Here is a 26,434-nt window from a genome sequence, read left to right on the forward strand (position 1 = left end):
ATCTCTGTTGGGAGCTTTCCTGACTATGATGTACATGTATTACTCTACAAAAAAAATCTTGAAAAAATTCTCATGTTCTAAGATTTTTTATTTTTTCCCAAGAAGCAGCATTGAGCAGGTTGGGACCTGATGTGTCTGAAGGTAGTGTCATAGCATATAGCATGGTCATATCTACTCATACACACTGCATCTTTACTTTACTTGTTAAGTTTTAAAAAGATATGTGCACAGGGTAAATCCAAATAGCACAAAAGAGAGTAGAGCTTAATGTATCAATGTATTCATCAAGTTCCCAGTTCTACTTCCAGGAGGCAAACATGGCCCCACATCTCGTAAGCCAGTGGAAGCATGGATTACCAGTCTTGTTGCCTCCCACATACAGTGGCCACCCACGGCACATACACTGTTCTGCTTCTTATTTTTCCCCCTTAAAAAAAGTCCATCTGGTTGATGGTACCATGTTAATTCTTTTAGATGAGTTTCCTCTTTACATTACACTCTTGAAATAATTTTATTTCAGCAGACATCTCTTGATTGTACACGTCTTTCTAAGATGCCTTAAGAACAAATGGCTGTGATTTTCTATATCAAAACAAACATACATACTGAGTTCTTAAAAGCAAGTGATTCCTAGAGCAAGGGGTGCTCACCCAGCTGCCAAGGCAGGTGACCAGTCAGAACAGGTTCCTCTGGGATTTCCCAGCCCCCCTCCTTCCTTCTTTCTTCCCAGGTCCTTGACCTCTGCTGCCTCAGCAGCTGGCTGCTCTGGTCTACCCCCGCCATGCACACCCTGCTGAGTTTAGACAAAGGCCCAGACCCTTTCTCAAGGTGGAGGCTGCCTGTGGGGCTGCCCTAGGTGCTGTGTTCCATCAAGACAAGTCTGGCAGCCCCAAGGTTAATCGGGTTCAAGTGCATTTTTCAAACATATGTAAACTGTTAAGTGTAACAGCAAAGGATAAACTATTGGGGGAGGAAACACCAGGTTTTCTATGGCTTTTCTCCTCCTCCTCTTGGCTCTCCTTCAGATCCATCTGTCCATGCAGGCATCCATTTATCCATCCAATAATTTGCATAGAGTAAATTAAGTGAAAGAAACTATAGTTTTCTCTCCCTAGAAATAAAAAAGAAAAAAAGAAGAAAAAAGGTGGAGTGTAGTTGAAGCATCAGTAATAAGACCAAATAACCAGTTGCCATCCAGTTAGTTTTCACTTGGAGCAACTCTACGAGTCAGAGTAGAACTGTGTTTCATAAGTTTTTCAAGAAACAGATTTTTTTTCCTCAGAAGCAGATTGCCTGTGTTCTGAGATCCCTCTGGGTGGGTTAGTTGTTCAATGCTTAATTGTTTATATCGCCTAGGGATTTCCAGCGCTAGTAATAATTGCTTACTGGATATTGGCTGTGCCAACTATCTCATTTTGGTAACTCTTTAAATCTTCATAAGCCAATATTGTTGTTGTATCATTGAGTTGGAATGACTCATAGCTGATCCTTCAAGTGGATTTTCAGAGGCGGTAGACTGCATGGGAGAAGATTGCCTGTTTTTATCCTGTAGTGGATTTGAACCATATGCCATTAGCAGTACAGCCACTTACCACTAAGCCCCCCTCAGTAATCATCTCTCATTCATAAAATGTGAAACTGGCTTAGATGTCTCTTGACCAAGTCTTAGAGCTAAATGCAGGGAGCTGGGATTCAAAGTCCAGACACCACAGTACTGTTCATAGTTCACCGTTCCTGCCCTCCGCTGAAGTTAAAAACACATGTACTTAACCAGACACACAAGTGATTGGAGTAAAGGAGAAGACTTTTCTGACAGGGAAAATATTCAGTCACTAAGGTGGGTTAAATGAGGGGAATGCTTGCCAAGAAGCATATCACCTTTTTTGTTGTGTGTAATATACACTTTAAAAAAAAAAAAATTTGAAATATGAGAAATAACTAGCAACCAGTGCAGCTTACTTTAGAGACTCCTGTAAGCTATGTTTTTCTCTCACTGAGTAATTTAGTGGCTGAGGCAGGAGACTGGACCAGATAGTGCCTTCTGAACCTTCCTGGTTCATTGGCCCCATGGAAGATTCTGTTATATATGCTTATTAGAAATGAATCATGTTTGCATCAGAACCATCTACCAAGAAGCAACAGGATGGCTTATTCTTATAAAATACTTTGCATTCTACTCATAAAATTGTGATTGTAAGTTTTGTTTTCTCTGTGGAATCCCTGATTCTTTTGAGGGCTCTAAGGGCAGACAGCGTTGCTGTGGTCCAAGAAGGAGGCCCCGGAGCTCCCATGTGGTAGCTTACCAGGCTTTAGGCCTGCCATTCATCCCCTGAAAGGTGGGGTGTAGAGAGGTGGATTCTGGCCTGTGGCTGCAAACACTCAGGATTCTGAGGGAATTGGAGGAGGTGGTGGTATGTTTGGGACACAGGAAACTTAGCAATCATCCTCCGATTGGGGTTGATTGGGTTAAGGCCTTCCGGAATGGCATAAAACAGTTCTGAACTCAATGAACTGCTGATGAAGGATGATGAATTGAAAGAAATACAATAAACAGATTCCTTGTCATGTAGTTGGCTTTGTAGCAAATATCTGTTTTCTCCTTGGGATTACATGAACATTTGCTTTTCTTTGATTTCTGGTTGTTATTTTCAGTATTTCTTTTGTTAGCTGAGATGCTTCAAACAGCTCTGTAAAAGCCCCTGACTCTCCTAGTGCAAGGTTTGTGTTTAGAATTTGGCTTAGCCTCAACACGTCACCTGTTAACTGTTAGGAGTCTAATTCTGCAAACCATGACTTCATCTCCCTAAAGGAAGATAGACAGAATGCTTCAATGCAACAGAAATGTTTTAGTTCAAAATGCTGGGGGCTGGGAGGATGGGGGAACCCTAAGCCTTTGGTCTCTGGGTGAACTTGAAAAGTAGACCTGTTGAAGGTATTCACATTCAGACAGCTGGTCTGTAACTATAAAGACTGCCAAATAATGTCGTTATTCAGAGCTGTGGGAATTTTGTCAAATAGCCTTAAAACAATCATATTCAATGAAGCTGGAGAGCATCTGGCCCAGGGGTGCATCTGCAGCACTTGTTACTCTCTGGAGAGAGACCAGGGTTGCCCTGCTGGTCAGGTTACTCCAAACAGTGGAGCCTACAGCTCACCAGTTGCCAGAGACTGGCTTCAGCCAGGAGTGAGGGCTAGACAGACACCCTTGGGCCCTTTGCAAATTAGGTCTAAAAGAATTACTTATGAGCTGCCTGGTGTTGCTCATCATTGTGCATGCCCCCTTTGTAAGGGTTATGATTCAGGAACCTTACCACACTACAGTCCTCTCCATAGCTGACTCCAAGTCAGCTCCACACCAGTTCAGTATTGGTTATCAGTAACAGAAATTAGATTGTCACTGGCCAAGAAGACTCAGGTAGAGGGGGTGGAGAGCACAGTAAGGGGTCCTGTTTCTGCTCCTTCTAATTGCTTTTTCCCCAGTTTCCTCCTGTGGTTTCCTATGGATTCCATTTGTTTTGATTACAACTTCCAGGCCTGTGGCTCCTGAACATTCCCTCTAAAGGAGAATGGAAGAGTTGAGCTCTGGAAACTGGAGAAGATGATTTGTGTTTGTAGGTGTATGCTTTTCTGGTTCTCCTCAAATTAATTTTTCTCTTAAAGTAGCTATAGGTAAAAAAAAAAATCATAGATGGATTTATACTTCTGTGAATTACATACAAGATATGTTTGTAATTTGTAGAAATGTGTATATAATTCATGGGGGTATAAATATTATATCCAAAGTATAATATAAAAAAGGAAAACTCTCATAGAAAGGTCTGAGTGTTACTGAAGTTGAACCAGGGCCAAAGTTGGTTGTGAAAGTATTGGCTTTTGTTGGTAACCACCAAGGTTGTGGTCTGTAGGTTACAAAATGGTGTCTGTATGGTAGTTGTGTGCTCTTGAGTTGTAACTGACTCATTGCTGACCCTCCGGTGGGTTTTCAGAGGCTGTAAATGACACAAGTGGAGATTGCTCATTCTACCCTTGCAGAGCAGCCAGTGGATTTGAACTATGTGCCTTTGGGGAGTGCACCATAGCTTCTTACCACTGGGTTACCAGAATAGCAAGGAAATCAACATTCAGCTCTGAGATTGCAGCTTCTGTTACTCTTTGCCTTCAGACGTAGAGGATCCCATTTTCACAGCAAAAGATCATTTACTCGGAAGAAAATGTAATCAGAAAATCTCCTTTGGTGATCGTGCTTGGCCTGCCCCAGTTCCTCCGCAGTCAGTCACCCTCTCACCCTCCCTTCACTATGCCCTGGGGAGCAGATAGGAGGTGTTGCATCTTGTCTACTGGCTGGCATTTTGTACTCTTTTATTTATTTATTTTTTTTTTTGTGCTCTCCCTCCACAGCAGGTAGCTCTCTCTTATCTAGGAAATTCTGTTATGGTTGATGTTTCTAAAGCAGGACTGAGAATGAAAATGCAGGTAATATCAAATACTTGGCAAGCAGAGAGTTCATGCCTGAATTCTTCCTTTTGTTAGCAGCCAAAGTGAGGCCTCCCTCCATCTTCCCTGGCTGTTGTAAAATGCCCTAGTCTCTGCCTGCTGCAATGCAGGGGAGGATGGGCGGGAACCATAAGCATGCTTCTCATAAAAGGTGTGTCTCAGAGGTGCTCTGTCTTGTGTCCCTTGACAATGGAGTTACTATGGTAACTATCCTTCTGGAAAATATGCAAGAGTAAACAAAAGATAAAGCTTTTGCTCAACTAACTGAAGTGTGACGCTATGCTTCTCTTTGTTACCCTACTTGACTCCCTTTTCACCCTCTGCCAGGTTAAGGACCCACTCTTTGTTGGTAGCAGGGATAGAGTAGTAGGAGTTATCTTCACCCCGGCAGCTAAAAGATGAAATGAGGTTTTGCAAAAGGAAAGTGCCCTAGATTTTCTGGCTCCTTAAGGAAGGCGGCAGCAGTCTGATGTTCACCACCCCTCCCTTCTTACCACCTTAGAACTTGCATACCTATAAGTGCTACTCAGGACCACTTGCAGGTGCATCTAGTTGTGTGTCCCTGGTGGCTGAGGGGGAAGGAGTTGTGCTGCCAACCCGAATGTATACCATTCAAACCTGCTAGCTGCTCCGTGGGAGAAAGATGGGCAGTCTCTTTCTATGCCATTTACTGCCTCTGAAAACCTGCTGGTGGGTCAGCTGTGACTTGGTTCTAACTTCACGGTGTATAACAACAAGCAGAATAGCAATCAATTTCCCAAGTGGATAAACTGATGCTGTTGAAGTTTATGCTTGAAGTTTCTTACAAAGTAAGAAAAGCTTTTGGAAGTTGGGGGATTCCTTAAATTTGTGGGAGAATTAATCTTCAGGTGTCTCAGTTATGGTTGCTTACTCGCTTCTTACTTTCTGCTTTATTTCCCTGTTTTACCTACTCCTCTTCATTCAATTCAAGGGCATAAACAGACTCAGCAACCTGGGGACCTCCCCCATCAAGGTCACCATTTCCCTGTGTAACAGAAGTTAGGATATTGTGGCAGAATATGAACAGACATCCTCTCCCATGCTTCTCTCACCACCAAGAGAGAAGCCACTGTACCTTCTGTCAGAGAGAAACTTCCACTAATACTTGGGGCAGAAATTCAAGCCAGTAGGCCACCTCGATTTCCTCAGTGGTCATTAGAAAACTGTTACTGTCAACCGTTTTCTAATCGAAGAGGTGGGCTTAGCACTTAAAAGAAGAAGTTACCCCTGACATGTTTTCTCTCTGTCTATAATGATCAGGTAAAGAATTGTCCAGCTTACTATGAGCAAAATAATGGAAATCCTACTGTATATTCTGCCTTTGCAAATACTGATATCTTAGCACTCCTGGTCTCAGAAAGGAAGTACAACGAGGCTGGTTGAAGAGAAGGCTTGGTGGAGATGAGAAAGCCAGAAAAGTATGTGCAGCTCCATGGTGCCAGATGCCTCTCTGGAGCCCTCCTGCTGCATGAGTTCAGGCTTCTAGGGTAACAGAGGAGGCGCTCCTACTACTTTTTTAATCCATGGCCCAGGCTCAGGTCCTGTTCTTCCTCTTTCTCATGCCAAGGATAGGACAACAGCTCTGTGGATGCCCTGCCTGTTCATGACTATAAGCTGGTAAAGCAAGTATCCCAGAGTCTGCTACCATCCCAGCACTCTTGTCCTCCTTCATCAAGCAGGATCCACACCAGCAGGGCCGTGGGCCACACTGCTATGATCATTCTCAGGGAAGCTTCACTGACTACTGACTGGTCGGTGGGCTGTCTTCCCACAACTGGTAAAAGGAACTATACTGGACCTGTTAGAGGAACAACTCTGTGGGTGCTATCATGAGCACCCATCCTTATTCCTTTTAAATATTTTTTCTTTTCTTTAGTTATTATTAATTTTAATGAAAATTTACAGAGACTTTGGATTTCCATTCATTCATTGTTCCACTTTTCTCTCTTCCCGCCCCTCCCCCCAGTTCACTCTTCTCTTTGTAAAGTAAAAGAAAAATTCTTTCTTTGTTATACAATCCCTTCCCCCAAGTCCACTCCACTATGCAGCCTTCTTTCTGGACTCCTGTCATGGCAATAATACCTAATCATATATTCCTTTTAAATAGTTCTCTTCCTCATCTGTTTCAATGCAGTATACATAATATATCCCATCTTTCTCAGTCTCTCCCCAGCCCCAATGTCAATCTCTTTTTACCACAGTGGCACTATACAGTATTTGTCCTTTTGTGACTGAGATATTTCACTCAGCATAATGTCCTTCAGGGTCACCCATTTTGAATAATATTGCACGAGTTCCTTATTTTTAAATGCAGCATAATATTTCATTTTGTGAATATACCAGACCTTCTCTATCCATTCATTTGTTGATGGGACTTGGGTTGTTTCCAACTCCTTGCTATTGTGAACAAAGCTGCGATAAACATGGGTGTTCATATATCTGCTTGGGTGGCTGTTATGGTCTCTTTAGGGTATATTCCCAGTAGTGGAATTGCTAGGTCAAATTTGCAACTTTTTGAGAAAGTTCCATAGTGCGTTCCATAATGGTTGCACCATTTTACACTTCCATCAACAGCGAATTAGGGTTCCAGTTTCTCCACAACCTCACCAGCATTTGTTTGCTGTTCTGTTAAATTTTGCTCTTCTTACTGGGGTGAGATGATTTTTTTAACTACTTTCCTGCTTGGTCCTCACTTAAATAATCTCTTTGTGTGTAAATTCAAGGGACAGTCTTGTGCCATCTTTATGCACTGGCAGATGTAGTAGCCCTGCAGTGGTTTCCTTGCTGGTCTAGAAACATGAATAGGGAAGACAGGGTCTTATGGTGCCTTAGGTGTGCCTCTGTGCCAAACACAAGACTACATGTCATCAGGTAGTGATTATCGAGTAAATTAATTACTGCTTTGGAGCTCTGGGGGCAATATTATTAAGTGTTCAACTGTTTACTGTATGGCTGGTAGTGGAACCTGCCCAGCAGCTCTGAGGAATAAAGATTGTTGTTATGTGCTGTCACATCAGAAGTAGCTGACCCTCCAGCAGGTTTTCAGTGACTATAAATCATGCAGGAAGAGATTGTCTGCCTTTCTCTCTCAGCAGCTTGTGAATTGGAATTGCCTGCCTTTAGTTTGGCAGCACAACTTCTTATCCACTAGGCCACAAAGCTAAAGATTAGTTTAGAAAACCTTGTGAGGCAGTTGCACTTCATTACATGAGTTTGCTGTGAGTGGAAATCAACTTGACAGCAGCATCATTTGGCTTTTGGAAGAGAAACCTGCTATTTTAGGTGTGACAAGTTTCCGCACAAGCCACTATGAGAATTTGTATGAGTAGCCACACATGGTGACTTTTCCAGTTGTATATATAGAGCAATTTTTGCATTGAATTGAGCTACTAATTTCAGATTATACCATAAAATATTGTAATTTTCAAATCTATGATTTTTACATAGCCAAACTTTTTTTATTCCAGCCTTTGGAAAAAGATATCCTGGGAAAGGTGGAGGGTTAGAGAAAGAGAGGAATTCCTCAACAGGCTGGGTTGACACAGTGACTGTAATGATGAGCTCAAGCATGTCGGAGATCGTGAGGTTGCCACATGATAAGACAAGGTTTAGATCTATTCATAGGGTTGCTAGGAGTCATCTTTGACTGGGTAACTCATGACAATATCAGCAGATTTCTTTATCAGTTTTTTATAATGATTTTATTGTTGGGAAAATCTAGTATTTACAGCATTATTTATAATATTAATAATTCTGTAGTACCAGGAATACTGTATTCCTCTATTATTCATATAGTTTTCAATGATCATTTAAATGATCAATGAGCAGTGATATCAGGTTGAAGATTAGGTACACCTGATTTAGGCTATAGCCTTTTCAATCGCTTGCTATGCTGGACAGTGAATAAGGATGACAGAAGAAGAATTGATGCCTTTGAGTTGTAGTGTTGGAGAAGAGTACTGAATATCCTGTAGACTACCGAAACAAACAAACAAACAGATATATCTTGGAAAAAGTACAGCCAGAGTGCTTCTTGGAGGCAAGGATGGCAAAGTTCCATCTCACATACTTTGAGCATATTGTTGAGAGCGGCTGTTCCTTGGAAAGAGATGTCTGCTTGGGGAAAGTGGAGGGTCAGTGAAAGAGAGGAAGACAGATCCTCAATGAGTTTAATTGACATGGTGACTGCAGCAATGGCTCAAGTGTGTCAGAGATGATGAGGATGGCACAGGATAGGACAGGGTTCTGGTCTGTTGGTCATAGGGTCACTGTGAGTCACTTGACTTGACGGCATCAAACAGCGATATTACCAGAAAGAGGTGAGAATTGAGTTGGGCCCTGAACGATGGGCTGGGAGGGACATCACAGGAAGGAAAGGGCCTGGCATGGGCTAGTTGCAGAAGTTTTGTTATTGTTGTTGTGTGTGCCTTTGAGTCAGAACTAACCCATAGCTGACCTTCTGGGTTTTCAGAGGTAGTTAATCTCATGGGAGGAGGTTACTCATCCTTCTCCCATGGAACAGCTGGTAGATTTGAACCATGTACCTTTGGGGTTGCAGTGTAGCTTTTTACTACAAGGCCACCAGAGTTTCCTAATTGCAGAAGTAGAGAAGGGTAAATCAAATTCTAGAACATTCTGCCAATTTATCAAGAAATTGAGACAGGGATGAGATTGCCATAATATGAAAACTATTGCCAAGAAGAAAAATTATCTCCTGCCAAAAGGCATTTCTAAATTTCGCAGTGCAGGATCTGTCTTTTTGTGCTGAGTCTCTGACCCAAATGACAAATGCATAACTCCAATTGATCACTATCTATACATTAGACATAAGGAGCCCTGCTGGCATATTAGTTAAAGCATTTGTTTGTTGACTTAAAGGTCCACGGTTTGAACCCACCAGTCACTCTGTGGGAAATAATCTTACAAAGCTTACAGCCTTACAATCTTTAAGATGAAGTTCTGTGTATTTTACAGTCACAGTGCATCAGAATTGGCCATACAGCAGTGGGAATGGATCAGACTCTCAAGTCCATCCCTCATTTTGAATCCAAATGTGTAAATGTCCAACACTGATTCAGGAAACAAAGATTTCTCAAACACCAACTTTATGCTGCCTACCTCTTGAAGCCCTGTAAGCCTGTGTCTCATGGCTTAGGATGGACAGTACATTTTCAGAGCCACAAAGCTGTCCCTGTCTTGCCTAGAACTTTACAGGATTGGCCCTTTGGCATCTGGAATGCAGACTGCAAACTGCACTTTTCTCTAAAATACAAATTTCTATTGAAGTCTCAGTTCTACCACTTGCTGCTAGACCCTTTTTCTTTCTAAGCATCAGTTTCTTCATCTCTAAAATAAAGGAGTTGAGCCAGCCAGCTTACTAGGTCCTCCTCAGTTTTGCTATTATTACCTCTCTGATTCAGCCCAAGGTACTGCTAGGAAAACCCAGCTGCAGCTTCTCTCTTAGGAGCAATAGCCTTGTGAACTGTCCCATGACCAGAGGAGACCAGGGCGATGTATGTATCCTGTGATGCTTTAATAACACCATGTTCTTTTCTTTTCACAGCGGAGATCCTGGAGTTAGCTGGCAATGCAGCAAGAGACAATAAGAAGGGACGGGTCACACCTAGACATATCCTGCTGGCAGTGGCCAATGACGAAGAGCTGAATCAGGTATGAGACTATTACAGCTTTCTCTTTGTCCATGGAGAGGTTGGCATTTTGCTGGCAGCTACCAAAGATGTAAGCTTCATTTTGGACTGTTAGCAGCTTCCTTGTTTCTAAAACTTTAGCAGTTTTTCTTGAAGGTTTCACTGGGTATATATGTATGTGTGAGGAGATGGGGTGTAATAAGTTATGTGGCTCTTCTTGAAAAAAATGTTATTATTTAAACTGCATCAGAGGGATAATTCTAAAGGTTTGATCCCTGTGTCCTGTCTGGAAGGAACTGTCCTCATCAAAAGTGAGAGTGTGAATGTCCAGGGCTGACTTCTTGAAGGTCACGGAGGGGCAAGGTGGGCTGGCTCACCATTTGTTCCTTTGTTTTTCTGCAAGCTACTAAAAGGAGTCACCATAGCCAGTGGGGGAGTGTTACCAAACATCCACCCTGAATTGCTAGCCAAGAAGCGAGGATCCAAAGGAAAATTGGAAGCCATCATCACACCACCTCCAGCCAAAAAGGCCAAATCTCCATCCCAGAAGAAACCTGTGTCGAAGAAAGCAGGAGGCAAGAAAGGGGCCCGAAAATCCAAGGTACGTGATTTGGCATATGTTACATGGAGTAAAGTAGGGAGATAAAGATAGATGAGTTAAAGAAGGGCCCACCTTCTCACTGAAGGCTCATCTTCAACACTGAAAGTGGACAACTTTATTCCAGCTCTATTCCAGGGTCATTCCAGCTCTGGTGGCCAGGGTCAGCAGAGACTCCGAGAGTTTGGATACAGCTGGAGGACTGAATTCGTGAAGGCAAGGAGGCTAGATGGGTCATTAGTTTGTAGAAGCGGTGCTGGGAAGGTAGCCCCAGGCTGGAAAGATCCAATGCTTGGCCTTCCAGGGAGATGCATGTTTGTTGTGAAGGGGCTTCCTTGTGCTAGGGAACAGCCTCTGAGCCCTGCCCAGAGGGATTTGCTACCCACTGGTGCTGATGCTCAGCTGCAGAACTGTCATCGTGTTGCCATGACGGCATGGCTTCTCTGGGCATGTTTGAGCAGGATTGTTCCAAACAGTCTGCTGTTTAGAATGATTTGCCTCTATTGTGGAAGAAAACAGATATATTCTTGAAGCACTTCCTTCTGGACCCTCTTTAGACCAAAGACTAGGTTCTAGGTGTTAGTAATTTCTGTGGTTGATGAAACCCTGTCAGAAGTGACCCTTATGTCTTCTTGGCTGGAGAAAGCATGGTACTTTTTGTACCATGACTCTTATATCTTGTAGGAGCACTAACCTATCTTCAGGAAGTCGAGGCTTGTGGGTTATTGTCATTAAGTGCTGTCAGGCTGACTACAATTCTTAGTGGCTCCTTAAATAATAGATCTGAGCTTTGCCCTGCTGTACTTGACACTCTGCACCGTACTCAAGCCCATTGTTGTAGTCACTGTGTCTGTCTGTCTAGTTGAGTGTCATCTTCCCTTTCCCTAACCCCCTACTTTTCCAAGCATGATGTCTTTTGTCTTTTTTCAAGACTTGGTCTCTCCTGACCACATGCCCAAAATATGTGAGAAATGTTCCCATCCTTACCTCTAAGGAACTCTCTAGTTATACTTCCTTCAAGACAGCTTGTTCCTTTGGAACACTGAATACTTTCTGCCAAAACCATAATTCAGAGACATCACCTCCACCTTATAGGTGGCTAGTTGTGTTCATCTGTCTGAGCATTGATGGGAGATTACACGGCTACTGGAATATGCTTTCTTTGTTCCCCTCATGCTGAGTCCTGGCCCATCAGCTGTTGTCACAGCAGTCAAGTCAGACTTTTCAGTGCTGCCCTAAGAAGCCCCTCAAGGTGTCTTTCTTCTGGCTTCTAGCCAACTAGCCTCAGAAGTTACTTCTGCAGAAGTTGACCTCCATAATTTATGAGAAGGTGCCACAGTAAGTCCTTGGAAGTTCCAGATCTAATCATCCAGGGTCAAGGGAGTCTTCCTAACATGGAGCCCACATCCTCTCTCCAGGACAAACATAAGGAACAGCAACCAGGTTAACCAATTTTACTCCATCCTGTTAGTGCCTTCCAAAGGTCAGGCTCAGTTGTGGCAGACAGGCTTTCACCTACTTGTTAGGGAATCACCTTCTTTTCTCCCTGACCCTTTCTCCCACCTATGCTATGTATAAGCCTTTTTCTTAGTTGAATTTAAAGAGTTTTTATTTCTTTGCAAAACCTTCTGGGTACAAACAAATATTTCTCTTAAAACAATAAAGTTTAAGTTCTTCCTTCCTACTCTACCTACTTCTAGTGGCCTAGTGAGTAGGAGATGAACTTCTAATCCAAAGGTAATCCATTTGCTCTGCAGAAGAAAGATGGGTAGTCTCCTTCTTTACTGCCTCTTAAAAACCACCATAGAGAGCTATACCTTGGTTCTGACTCGATGGCAAATAGCAACAGTTACCCACCCTCCTCAGTACAGAATCACTCCTATATCTTTGAGGAGAAACCCTATATTGAAGCACATCCTGTGAGTTATGTCTAAATGCTTGTGCTCCCCCTCACTCATGCGATCTTGAAGAGGCCTGATAGAATACTCCCTTATTCACTCCTGCCAGCTATAAAATTAGCAGAATAGAACTGTTTATTTTCCCCTTTCAACATTTGCAGTTGTAGGGAGGAGGCTCAGCAGAAAAGGCAGAGGACAAAGTGCCTTTGCAACCCTTTTTCATTGTTAAAAAGAAATTGGAAAATCTATTATCTCTTAGAAATGGACCCCAGAGATCTGATTGTCCACCGAGCTTGCCTCTGCACTCAGCTCCAGGAACCAGCAGGGGCAGACGGATTCCTTGGCTAAGCTTTCACTCTGGCTGTGGCTGAGCGTTCACGCTCTTTCATGTAGGTAGGCTACTTGTTGATTTTGAGCACATTGCTCAGACTCTAGTGTCTGCCAGCAAATCCAGGCGAAATCTAGTTTCCTTGTTACTTTTTAGTGTTCTAGTAGTTTTTGCCTCAGTCTTTTATGAACTTTCCAATTTACTAGAAATTGGAATTGGACTAGGAATTCTTTTCGGACTTGAAATATAGGTGGGGGTGTATGTATAGCTCCTAGTAGCTATATTTGGAACACAGTGTTTCTAATAACCATATGCCAATAATCACTCGAATACCCAACTTTTCCCTTGATTACAAAAGCAGGAAGTCTGTTATGGTGGTCTGTTTTTCTTCCACACAATAAAACACATTGTCTGCTTACTGTACCAGTATTTGGCTAACATTAAGCCCTGGGGGAAGCTGAAATTGGAACCGTGAACAGCTAATTTTCAAAACATTTGTTTAATGTAAATTGTGGTGTCAGCTCCCAGAAAGAGCAGAGAACCCTGCATCTCCAGGTTTAAGTGGAATGTTCTTTCCAGGGACACGCTGAGCAAGCCTGAGTAACATGGTAAAGCACTTGGAGTGAAAGGGAGTTGGTATTTTTCAAGTGTCAACACTTGAATTCCAAATCATAATTTTTACCCCAATTCTGTGTAATTTGAATGTTTTGAAAATCTCCAGTTGTGACAGCAGAGTCAGCTACAGGAGAAGCAGAAAAGGCCGTAAAGTCCACTGAGTCTTGATGGTTGGGAGCCCTGACTGTGCACCTCAGGCTCTTTCTTCCAATTTGGGTGGCCTCGAACAAATCTTTGCCTTAGTTTCCCTAGAAAAAAATGAAGGAGCTTGTAACTCAAAACCACAAACTCGCACTACCTTTGTGGGGAAACATACTCATAACTGATGTCTTCTAAGTTTCTGAGCCTATAAATTACACCATGAGGAGATTGTCTTTTCTCCAAGGAGTTCCTGGTAGATTTGAACCATCTTTGGAATCCAGCACTTGAACCATCTTTGGAATCCAGCACAACTCCCTACAGACTATACCACCAGAGCTCCCTGTGGCGTCTATGAATGCCTTCCAATTCAATAACTCTCCTTAGAAATATTTGCGTATTATGTTTTTACATTGGTAACATATTTAGGATTTTGGACAGTGCAAAAGAGCATAATCTAGAAAAAATAAAATTCCCCCCAGCACACTTTCTGTCCCCTCTTCTCCCTGATCTATAGTTTTGTCTATACTTTTAGAAAGCCTTTGCATATATTATTGTATATATTATTATATATATTAGCTATAAATCCTTTTCTCATCCTACGTGCTTTTAAATTTTTAAAATAGAAGTTGAATTACTGGCTGATTTGGTAGTGTACCATAGCAGTCAAGAGTTTAGCCTTTGGGGTCAACTCAAAGGGTTTTTATTTTATTCCTGCCATTTCCTAGGTGGGTATGATGCTGTTGTTATGTACCATCGAGTGTAAACCAACTCACAGCTAACCCTCCAGACGATGTTCAGAGTCAGCAAATCACATGAGAGGAGATTGCCCATCTTTCTGCGCAGAGTAGCTGGTAGATTGGAACTGTGTGCCTTTGGGATGGTAGTATAGCTCCTTATTACTAGGCCACCAGAGCTCTCTAGCAATCCTATAACTAGATATATCCCAAAGAGATAAGAACTGCAACACAAATTGACATATTCATACCCATATTTATTGCAGCACTACTTACATTAGCAAAGAGTTGCTATTGTAATTAATTTGTCAGCAGATGAATACCTAAAGAAACCGGTATATTCATACAATTGAATATTATACATTACTGAAAAAAATCAAGAGTTTATGAAATATTGCATCTGAGTAAATCTAAAACAAATTATACAGATTGGCATAGTCACAAATGGACAGTCCTAGTGTGTTGTTGTAAGGTGCCATTGAGTCGAGTAAGACTCATAACAGTTCTGTGAACAACAGGTCTGAACCCTACCCTATGTGCCATCCTCATTATCTCTAATACTCCTGAGCCCATTGTAGCAGTTACTGTGTCAATCCATCTGGTTAAGGGTCTTCTTCCCTTTCACCAGTTCTGTACTTTTCCAAGTATGATTTCCCTCTCCAAGGTATTGTTGTTGTTACTAAGTGCCCTCAAGTCGAGCACAACTCATAGCATGAACTTTATTCTCCAAGTTCATAGAGTTTCCAGATGCATGTTGTTTAGGAAGTGGTTGCCACTCCTGCTTCCAAGCTTATCTTAATCTGGGAGCTCCACCAAACACTGTACACTATGGGTAACCGTTATGGCATTTGACACACCAGTGGTACAGCATTCAGCATCACAGCAACCCCAGGTTACCTCAGTACAGCAGAATGACAGACCAGTCCTAAATTGACAGACTAGTGCTGTACCACTTAGCAGAATGTTCATTCCAAACACAGTTAACACCAGGCCTGAGGCCACAGGCCTGAGGGCCCAACTGACTGTTAAATACACAGGCCCACACACCAGGTCCTGATTCTAGTCCACAGTCATTGTTAGTCAAATCCAGCAAATCCAGTCAGCTCACTCATGGTTGTAAACAAAATAAAAACAAATGAACAGTCCACACCCAACCCTCAACCAAAACAAGAACCCACTTTTCAGAATCTAACCACTTCACACATGAATAGCCCATCCTAATAACATTCCCAGAGTATGTATGTGAGACTAAGCCTCAGGGAGCACTCTGGCTGTTGCACTCTTTCTAAAACATATCTGTTGTCAATCCATGGGCTGTTCAATACTCTTCTCCAATATCACAACTCAAAGGCATCAATTCTTCTATCATCCTTATTCATTGTCCTCCTCCCAGATGCATAGCAAGTGACTGGAAAAGACCATAGCCTAAATAAGGCATACCTTAGTCTTTAAACTGACATCTTTGCTCCTCAGTAATTTAGAGAGGTCCTTGACTGACAACTTTCCTAATGCAGTATATCTCCTTTTGGAAAGCCTTTGCATATAAATGTATATTGGATATGTATGCCCTCTTCTGATCCTGTTACAGTGTAACACCACTAATTATAATATCACTAATATAAAAAGCTAAGAAATGGTTTCACACAGAATAAATCTTGGAGCATTAACAGGGATAAGAAGGGAAGGAAAGAGGAGAGAAAAAAATAGGTAAGTTGAATGAAGGAAAATGTAATATACACTTAAGTTTTTATTAGCCATTGTCATTAACTATATTAATAAGTTGTAGTTAATATTACAAACCCAGATGTCTGTGAACTAATGATTGGATAAAAACCCAATATAGTTTTAAAACTTTCATGTAAAGGAAAATTTTTATTGTGATTTTAATGTAAGTTTACAGAAAAGTTGGATTTTCATTCATTCATTGTTGCACATTTTCCTTCCTACCCCACTTCTGTTCACTTTTTTACAAAAAAATATTCATTCACTGTTACATAATTTCCTTCCTCTCCTCCCACTCCTCCCCCAGTCCACTTTTCTGTGTTTCTCTTATTCTGGACTGTTGTCATACAAATAATGCCTAATCATATATTCCTTTTAAACAGTTTTTTCCTTCTTCTTTTCCAGTGCAGTGTTTATTATTTATCCCCTCTTTTCTTAGTTTTTCCCCAACCCTCATGTCAGTCCTGTTTTATAATAGTAATATTATGCAGTATTTGCTCTTTTTGACTGAGATAGTCATTCAGCATAATGTCCTCCAAGGTGACCCATGTTGTGTAATATTTTGTGAGTTCCTTGTTCTTCAGTGCTGCATAGTAGTCCATTGTGTGAATATACCATAGTTTTTCTATCCATTCATTTGTTGATGGTCATTTGGGTTGCTTCCATTTCTCTGCTATTGTGAATAATGCAGCAGTAAACATGCATGTGCATGTATCTGTTTGTGTGGCAGCTCTGGTGTCTTCAGGGTATATTCCCAGTAGTGGAATTGCTGGGTCAAATGATATTTCTATTTCCAACTTTTTGAGAAAGCGCCATACTGCCTTTCAGAGTGGTTACCACCATTTTACACTCCCATCAACAGTAAATAAAGAGTTCCAGTCTCTCATAACCTCACCAGCATTTGTTGTTTGCTACTCTGTTGAACTTTGTTTGCTGTTGTTACCAGAGTGAGATGACATCTCCTAGTTATTTTTAAATAAAATAAATTTTTAAACTCAAAACATAACAAACAATAAAGAACTTTTGTACCATTTGAGGGAACTTGTGTGGTGCAAGCAGTTTGCAGTGGGCTGCTAACCCAAAAGTAGGTCGTATGAACCTAAAAGCGTGTTTTTATGTGTATATTTTTACCAAAACCAAAATGTTTTAAGAGTCTGGTGTGGGGGAGTAAAAGATAACCAGGACCACAGGATGAAAAAGGAGTTTACCACTCATTTTACTGTCTTGGCACTTCTTCTATATCCCTTCATGTAGGGCTTAGTATTTCATAGTATGACTGTACTTATTTGTAATGTAATACAATACAACCTGTCCTCTGGGCATAGGTGTTTTTTATTGTTCCTAGTATCTGCTGCCACAAATGGTGCCTCTGTGACATAGTATCCCTGTATATGAATTGCTATATAAGCTATACTTGCATAGTTAACTGGATACATTTCTTACAGTGAACTTTAGGAGGCAGAGAATACGTTTGAGGTTTTTAAAAATTTTGATAATTGCTCATATATAAAGCATTCTATTCCATTAAGGAATTTCAAAAGCTTTTCCACTGATCAAACACCATTTGTTTAAGGAACAAGTCATTACTTAATTTAATATTTATTGAGTGGGTACTATCTAAATATGTGGGGTACAGCGGTGAACACAAAGTCCTTGCTCTCTCTCAGTGAGCTTTGATTTAGAGACAGGAGAGGGATTGATTTCCTTATAGAGGTACTATGAGAGAAGTAAATTAGAGTAAAGGGTGTACATACTGTTGTGGGGAGTGTTATTTTTATGTAAGGTAGGTAGGAGAGATTTCTCTGGTGATAACTGAGTAAAGACCTGAAGGGAGTAAGATATCCAGTCAGTCATTCAGGTGATTTAGAGAGAAGAGTTCCTGGCAGAGGGAACAATATACTTGGTTTCTCTCAGAAGATAATTTACATGTGGGATCCTTAACGTGGACTCCTTTGAGCATCAAGGAAGGTGTGGACCCTTCTCAGGAAAATACTTGAGACTCAAAAAAAATTATGCTGATGTTCTTAGATTAAGAAATCTTGCAGGTTAAGCCCTTTTATCAGAATGTCTCTAAAAGTTATAGGTTGATCTTTAGAGGATCTTTGAGAAGATCGTTTTTAGCAAAAATTTAGATGTTTTAAAACATAAATCCCATTCCATCCCTAAGTGAAAAATCAGAGTCTTAGATTCTGAAAATACTTTTTGCTCACTGGCAAAAATGTGAGATGATTTTGGTTGAATACCTCTTTCTTTTTTGGAGGAATAAATACATCAACTGAAAATTAAGTGATTAATGTTCTGTTAAGGGATGCCAAAGAAAGGGATTGGTTCTTTTGAAAGGCTGCCATCCTTATGAAATTTTGCTGGCTTTTAAATGAAAATTCAAGGAGTTCAAACTGCAGAACAGAGATGAACCAAACCAAACACATTGCCTTGAAATCAGTTCTGACTGACCATAACTCTGTAGGACGGAGTAGAACTGCTTCGCAGGGCTGCCGAGACTATAAACCTTTCTGGAAGCAGGCTGAAACATTTTTCTCCCAAGGGTGGGCACTGCACCATCACGGCACCCTGGATTGGTCATCTCCCATAAGTCTGTGCTACACCTAGTTCTCGAGATTCTTAAACATGTTTTCCTCTGTTCTTGGAATTTTTTCCTAATTGCAGAGTTTGGAAGCAGGAGTGGCATCCACTTCCTAAATAACATGCCTCCAGAAACCCTATGAACTTTGATAAATGTCGATAGTTGTAGAGGGGCTTCAAGCCTTTTGTTCATAAGGTTGCTATGAATCATGCTCCACTTGAAGGCGATCAACAACAACAAAGTAAAACTGAATGAGCATACAACATAGGAGATCTTTCGGGTTTTATAGGACAATATACACTTTTTAATATATACTTTCTAAAAGTAAGTAATTTTGTTGTTGTTAGGTGCCATCGAGTCAAGTATGACCCATAGCGACCCAACGAACAACAGGTCTGAACCTTGTCCTATCCTGTGCCATCCTTAAACTTCCTGACACACTCTAGAGCCTATTGTGGAAGTCATCATGTCAATCCACTTGGATGAGAGTTTTCTTCTCCTTCACTTACCCTCCACTCTTCTAAGCACCATGCCCCTCTCCAAGGAATAGCCCCTACTAGCAGCGTGTACAAACTATGTCATTCTTGCCTCCAAAGAGCATTTTGGAGATGACTTTTTAACTTTTTTCTCCCCAAACTGAGCTATGAATAGAATCTACATTTTATGGTTTCCTAAAAAACAGAGCGTTTTAATAACCCCAGATCAGGAAAGAACATAATTTGAAATTATAGGCTTTAAGATAAAGTTGTTGGTGTGTGTTGTCAAGTTGGAACTGACCCATAGTTGACCATCCAGTGAATACAGGACGCCTGTACCTCATAGTATCAGTTGCATCCCTTTGGCAGATGCCCTCTATTCTGGAGGTAGAGTATTGTAAAAGTGCCCACTGCAGCTAGAGTGGGAGTTCTAGCTCTAGTGGAGGAGGCCACAAACAGATGATTTATTGAAAATGACCATGTCAGTACAAGCTAATCCTTATTAACTGGCTGCGCACTTGTGTCAGGAGCACAGGGAAATTCTCTGTCCTCCTCTCCCCAATAAAACTACCTCCCGATTTGTTGTGTGCTGTTGAGTCATAACTGAACCTTAGCTGACCCACCTGTTGGTTTTCGGAGGCAGTAAAATTGCACAGGAGGAGATTGCCTATCCTTTTCCCACACAGCAGCTCACTCTAAGATGTGTAAAAGTCTATAAATGAGGGCTTTTTAATCTCTTAAAATCCAAATATTCTAGGGGAAAAAAAGAAATCTGTTTTTTTCTTATTTCTCAGTGTAAACAACTGCATCAAATTCTCATAGTTTCTGAGCACCTGCTGTTTGCATTGTGTTGGACTGGACTGGGGTGAACAATACGTTTAAAACTCTATCAATCTGTTCTAAACCTAATTCATATTTTTATAGTATGTTCACTAAAAGGAAAAGCACTTGTAGGGAGCTTTGGTAGACTTGTGGTAAGAAGCTGAGCTGCAATCCCAACGGCATACAGTTCCCAGCCACTAGCTGTTCTGTGGGGGAAGAATGGGCAGTGTCCTCCTGTGCTATTTACAGCCTCTGAAAACACACTGGAGGGTCAGTGTTGTTTTCAACTCAGTGGCACACAGCTACAACAACATAGCACATGTGGGTTGTAGGCATTATTTTGTGAACCAGTCCGCTACTTAGCTACAAGGTGATCTCTTCCCATTTCTACCTTGCCTCTCCCTTTTCCATCCTTGAGGTATCCCTGCACATCCTTGCGTTTTCATTATTGCTTTTGGTTAGAAGTTGCTTGGTTTGTCTTGTTTTGTACATTATAGACTGAATATAGACAAATATGTTATTTGAATGAAAGTTGACTTTTAGGAGTAGCTTCAATTCCAAGTTAAAAGGATGTATTAGATTGATAACCTCAAAGGTTCTTTAAGTCTCTTATCAGTCCAGTAAGTCTGGTCTTTTTCATGGATTTGAATTTTATCCTACGTTTTTCCCTTCTACCCTGCCCCTTCTTGTGTGTCTCTTGTCAGAGTGGTCCTAAGTGAGCACCATCCAGTTCTGCTCTCATCGTTAGTTTATGTGGTTCCTATGGACAAATTCCTATCTTGAGTCTTTGGTTTCCTTCATTTTCCTTTGTTTCAGATAGGAGAAAACCTACCTATACATGTATTTTAGATGGCCACTTAAAAGCTTTTAAATCTCAGATGCTACTCACCAAACTAGAATGTAGAAAGTTATCATTAGGAACTTTGTTATTCCAATTGACCTAGATATACCCAAGACTATGGTTCTTAGCTTACAAGCCCAGTAACTCAGTCCATGAATTGTTTACATATTCCATAGGTATTCTAGATTGGAATCTTAACAAATCAACTGCTTGTCTTCCCTGGTGCTGCTGGGAGGGTTGGAATTGCCAGTCTCTAGATTAGTAGCTAAGCACTTAACCTTCATGCCACCTTGGAGACCTTTAGGGAAGATGAATTTTAACATATTAGGAAGTTGAAGATCTAGAAATATATTTATTTTTTAAACTCCTTATGCCAAGAGACTCCTTAGAAGGCCTTTGGGAACTCTTAAGTTACTTGTACTTCAGTCAGAGTAGTGCTGGGGAGGACACCGAAGGGCATGCCAGGATATGTGCCCTATAGGGGTGCTTTCTAGGGAGTAACATGGACTCCTCAGCGGCTACCAAATGGATCCTTCTCCAGGGCTGTGTTTAATAACAGAGACAGAAAAAGGGTCTGAGTTCCTTGGTAGGGAGCTTTGTGGTCCTTGACTTGCTTTGTGGCTTTTTGAAAACTAATGACCCAGAACAATTTTTTCCGCCATTAGACTTTCCTAGAAAGGAAAGAGACTTGAAGACTCTTGATGAAAAGACATTGACTTAGTCTGAATTTATGAAAAACTCTTTCTATTCTAAATGTGACGTTTTACCCTGAAGGGCCTATTTAAAGATTAAAGAATGATGAAAATACAACTTAGCACTCTTATAAACACCTTCCACACTAAGTCTGCAGACCCCACTTTAAGAAATGCTGATCAGAATTGGTTGTAGTTCCTTTTACTTGGTATTATTCTGGACAAATGGCTGCCCCTCTGTTAGAAAAGCAGCCTCTGGCTTTGCAGATCACACACTGACTCTTCCATTTGTGCAAGAAGAAGCAGGGAGAAGTCAGCAAGGCGGCGAGTGCCGACAGCACAACCGAGGGCACTCCTGCTGATGGCTTCACCGTCCTCTCCACCAAGAGCCTCTTCCTTGGCCAGAAGGTAGGCAAACATGTGGCTCCGGGCAGCTCGAGGGCCCCTGGGGAAGATGAGTATACATCATCCTGCTAGGAAGCCTAGGGCTTTCCAGAGGTCACTCCAGATCTTGTGGGAGGGGAGAGTGAATAAGGGCCTGCCTCAGGGAAGGCCAGTGAGGGAGCACTGAGGAGACCATGAGGCTGAGGGGAAACTAGCAGGTGGGGAAGAGGAAAGAGTGATAGAGAAGAGGGACTTCAGGATCTCATGGGGAGTCAGGCTTGGGGTGGAGCCACTGCATGGGATAATCTGGTCATCAGATAGTACCAGCCAGAATGACATGCAGAAGTCAAACCCCTGTCCTGGGAATAGAAATATCTAGCAGAGAGCACACTCTCCTGATGGGTACTGAAGGCAGCGCCCCCATCCCAGGGGTGGGGTCATTTGTAGACATACTAAATGGGTGCACGGGGTTTCTTCACTAAACCACCAGATGATGCTTCAAACCAATTGTTTGTTTGTTTTAACTTTGGGCAATATATTTTCAGCCACCCCAGTGATGCAACTTTGCAAGGACGCCATGGTTTTGTAAAAGATGGTTCACTTTTATTGAAAATAAAAATGATGCAAAGGCTTTTAAGAGCTGAAAATGAGAGTTAATGGATATTTCTCTATTTACACCAAAAATGGGGGGTGGAGAGAAGGGGAATGAAAATTTTCGTACATTTTTTATCCTACATGAAATTATTAAAGGCATGCATTTGACTATCCATGTAAATTGTGTTTAGTTTTAATGTTATGACAACTTGGTTCGGAAGCTGCATCATTTTTAAATGCTCACTGTCAGTTTTCTTTTGCATCACAGTGACACAGTCCTCCTGATCACGTCATTGCAAGTTCTTCTCCTCCCCTTTTCCCTCCTGCCTATCACCAATTGCACTCAGTCTGTTGTGATGCAATTCCTGTGATGGACTCTGTGTTCCAGAAAATAACCATTACAGTTTACATTTTATAACCATTATCTGTATTTTGTATGCATTTTTCAAAAGAAAAAAAAATTAGCAGCACTAGTTGTCATCTTAAGGTCTGGGGCTTTGAAAGATTTTGGTTGTTTTTATGTGGGGTTTTTTTTCTCCATTGTTGTTAATTTGGTTTTTTTTTAAATGTTATTAACTTAATGTGACTTACTATCCAAAATGCTTTGGTTTGAACTGAAGCATGAAAAACACCTGCTCTTCCATGTGTTCTAGATCTTTATACAGGCAATATTCAGAGCTTAGAGGGTTTTTAAACAGGGAGACCCCTTTTGCGCTATCCTCCCTTTCTCTTTCCCTCACTTGAACTGAGACAGCCTTAGACTCTCCCTTCCCTTTGCTCATCTTACTACCTCTTGCCCACCACCCAGAGCCAGCTCCAAAGCAGAATTCTGCACACCCCGCTTTGCTGGATGAACTCCAGAATAGCAGTACTGTGCTATTCAGAAGTCACCATATAAATGGAGAGGTCCTTCTTGTTTCTCTTCTCTTCAGAAAGAAATGGGATGTGTTCCTTGTCTGGACTATATGTGTGTGAGCCCTAGAGGGAAGTGGGCAAAGGCTGCTGACCCCTCACTGACTCCTGCAAATCAGAATACACATGCGTTGTCTTCAGCAAAGATAGCAACATTTTCTGTATTTTGGGTACGCTTGGTTTCAGTCCTCAGAACCAGGCTATAGGAATAAAAGCCCCATAAAGTATAAATCTAACTGTATCTCACTCAGAGTTTTGGGAGAGAATCTCACAGAGCTATAGAGAAATATTTAATTATATAATAGTTTACAGATATGCCATATAATGCTATTTAAAAAATAAGAGGCAAATGAAAGAAGTGGACTTAGTGAAACTGATGTTCCTATTTGATGGATTAATTTTTGGAGAGATAATTTAAGCAGATTGATTGAGCTGTTAAGCAGAGTGGCTGAATTCAGGGCAAACAGATCACCCAGCTTCTTTCCCATAGTACCCGTTTAAGTCACATGTGGTAAATACAAGGCACCAAGCTATTCTGAGGCTGTTCTTCTCGTTAAAAATGCTTTTCCAGCACTAAAAATGTCTTTTAACAGAGTAGACTCCAAACACAGTTCCATGGAGTAATGTCAGATCTCATGTTAGCCTGAGCACCAGTGTTAGAAAAGAGAGTGCCAGCTGCCTTCTCGGAACACTACAGCTCTCATCATGGGGCAGTGAGTACTTGTGTTCACAGCAAAATTTGTGAGTTGTGTGCCTCGGGGCTTTAATAGCAATTTTTGCCCGGTGAAAGGAGTTCTGGTGGCATGATCCGTAGAGAGTTGCCCTGCTAACCCTGAGGTCTGAATCCACCAATCACTGTGCAGGAGAAGGATGAGGACTCCCTTCCTGTGTGATTTCTAACCTCAGAAACCTGCTGGAGGGTCAGCTGTGAGTCAGTTCCAACTCACTAGTAGTGAGGTTTTTGCCTTTATATTTTAGATTGTCAAGGAAAAATGCCATACAGTGTGAGACTCATAAAGGGGGTCAGGATTCATTTAACTGACACAAACAGGCATTCATTTCATCTAGGATTTTAGGAAGTGTTTCAAAATGAATATTTTATATTCTGAAAATCTTATTTTCCATCTCTGCCAATAAAACCAGAGCTTGAATATTACAAGCAAGCTGAAGGTGGAGAGATGATGCTGTGTTTGCTACAGCCTTGTGAGACATGGTTGCCATGCTACGTATGCACAGGAGAAAACCGGCCCAGCACTTAGGCGCCTTGCACCTAATTGTTGTTAATGGTGGTGTATTTCACATCCTGAATTCTCTAGAGTAATCATGCTCATCATTTTGTGATTTTACCTAATCTTCCCACATATTGCTGAATTATTTTATAAAACAAAACACTGTTGTAAATCCAAGTTAATGAAATCTTTTTGCTCTGTGGTTCAACTGAGATTGGCAGCCCTTTTAGAGGTGACAGAATCTGATGACTTTGTGTAAACAAACAAAAGCCCCACTCTCAGCATATACTGCTATAAATCTCTGTCAAGTGGTAGTAACTTGTTGAGAGTCAGACATTCTCAAGACAGTCTATATTTAAGTCCAAGGCAGGTAGCACAAGACAAGTGAGGGGGAGCCCCTTTGTCCCTAAGAGGAGAGCGAGAGTAGGCCCACTGTGAAATTTAGTTCTCTGTGAGGAAACTAGCAACAGTCCATGGATGACATATCCCTTCCATTCCCCTTATTTGAAATAGACTTTGGAGACAGGAAAAGAGTTTTATATATTTGTTGTGGTTTGAGCAGGGAAGCAAGACTGGCCAGTCTTCCTTCCTCTTCCTAATAGGAAATGAGCAACACCAAAATTTTATAATTACAGTCTAGACTTCATATATTGCTTGGATTTAACAATTACTTCACTTCCTAAAATTGAATTTATGATGCTATTGTATTTTTTTTTTAAAAAAAAAAAAGATTGTATTACTTACCGAAGCCAACTAAGTCACATCAAGGCAGCCTAGATACCACCCAGTAGCTCCAAGCTACTGGCTCCATTCCTGTCGTCATCAGCAAACTGCCTCCTGACCTGCCCTGAATGGTGAATTACCAGCCTCCCTTCCAGATGAAGCTGAGTTGGCTCAGAACCCCCTTAGGTCCGAGCCAGGCCAAGGGCCCCATTGCAGGCTATTGATGAGTCTTCTTCCCATCCTGAGGTCACATTCTTCTCATAAAGTCCAGCTTCTTGAATGATTTGCTCAGCATACAGATTGAATAGGTATGATTAAAGAATACACCTTTTCTGATTTTAAATCATTCAGTGTTCACCCTCTAAAAAAAACTGAAATTACAAAAATTAGAGCAGAAATAAATGAAATAGAAAACCAAAAAACAATAGAAACTATCAACAAAACTAGGAGTTGGTTCTTTGAAAAGGTCCATAAAATCGACAAACCATTAGCAAAACTCACAACAGAAAAGAGCTCGGGCATTTCCATTTAGCCCTGTTTAAGAGAAGGCAAGGGAGAAGGGAATATTCTCAGCTAACGTTTCACATTCATATTCAACTCTGTGTCCACAGAAACGGTACCACCGTGGTGGGCATGATATAAGACTTAAAGTGATACCCCCAGTCCTGCCTTCAGATTATAGTCTCAGCACACACTGTGGTAGAGAGTGAGGACACATGTGGACATGAGCATGATAGGAAAGGCTTGGGGACTCTTGCTGTCAGAGGCTGGCAATAACACAGTCAACTGAGAGCAGAATAACTCAGTCCTGGTTGTGAAGGAATCTTATAGGCCACTTAACATTATTCTTTTCTTCCAACTTGGACTCCCTTCCTGCTTCATAACCGCAAATACCCTTTGGTTATTCTCTCTAGTGGCCAACAATCCTCACAACTAATTCTCCAAGACATGGTTTAAAACTTACAGCTTCTTTCCTGG

At 41.4% G+C, this 26,434-nt stretch overlaps 1 protein-coding gene across 3 annotated transcripts in view; it reads left to right on the forward strand.

Annotated features, from left to right (window-relative positions):
* The window catches only part of LOC102845296 (core histone macro-H2A.1-like), a 72,115-nt gene that overhangs the window by 23,819 nt on the left and 21,862 nt on the right, over positions 1-26,434 (forward strand). For 2 of the 3 annotated variants that reach the window (XM_006888046.1, XM_006888047.1), the window contains exons 2-4: positions 10,079-10,185; positions 10,567-10,764; positions 21,912-22,022. In XM_006888046.1, the coding sequence (XP_006888108.1) occupies positions 10,079-10,185; positions 10,567-10,764; positions 21,912-22,022 (416 nt within the window). The remainder of the gene's footprint in view (positions 1-10,078; positions 10,186-10,566; positions 10,765-21,911; positions 22,023-26,434) is intronic. The other variant, XM_006888048.1, reaches the window with a different exon arrangement.

This window comes from Elephantulus edwardii, unplaced genomic scaffold, assembly GCF_000299155.1.
Source record: "Elephantulus edwardii isolate Elephantulus edwardi_28Jun2011 unplaced genomic scaffold, EleEdw1.0 scaffold00064, whole genome shotgun sequence".
NCBI lineage: Eukaryota > Metazoa > Chordata > Mammalia > Macroscelidea > Macroscelididae > Elephantulus > Elephantulus edwardii.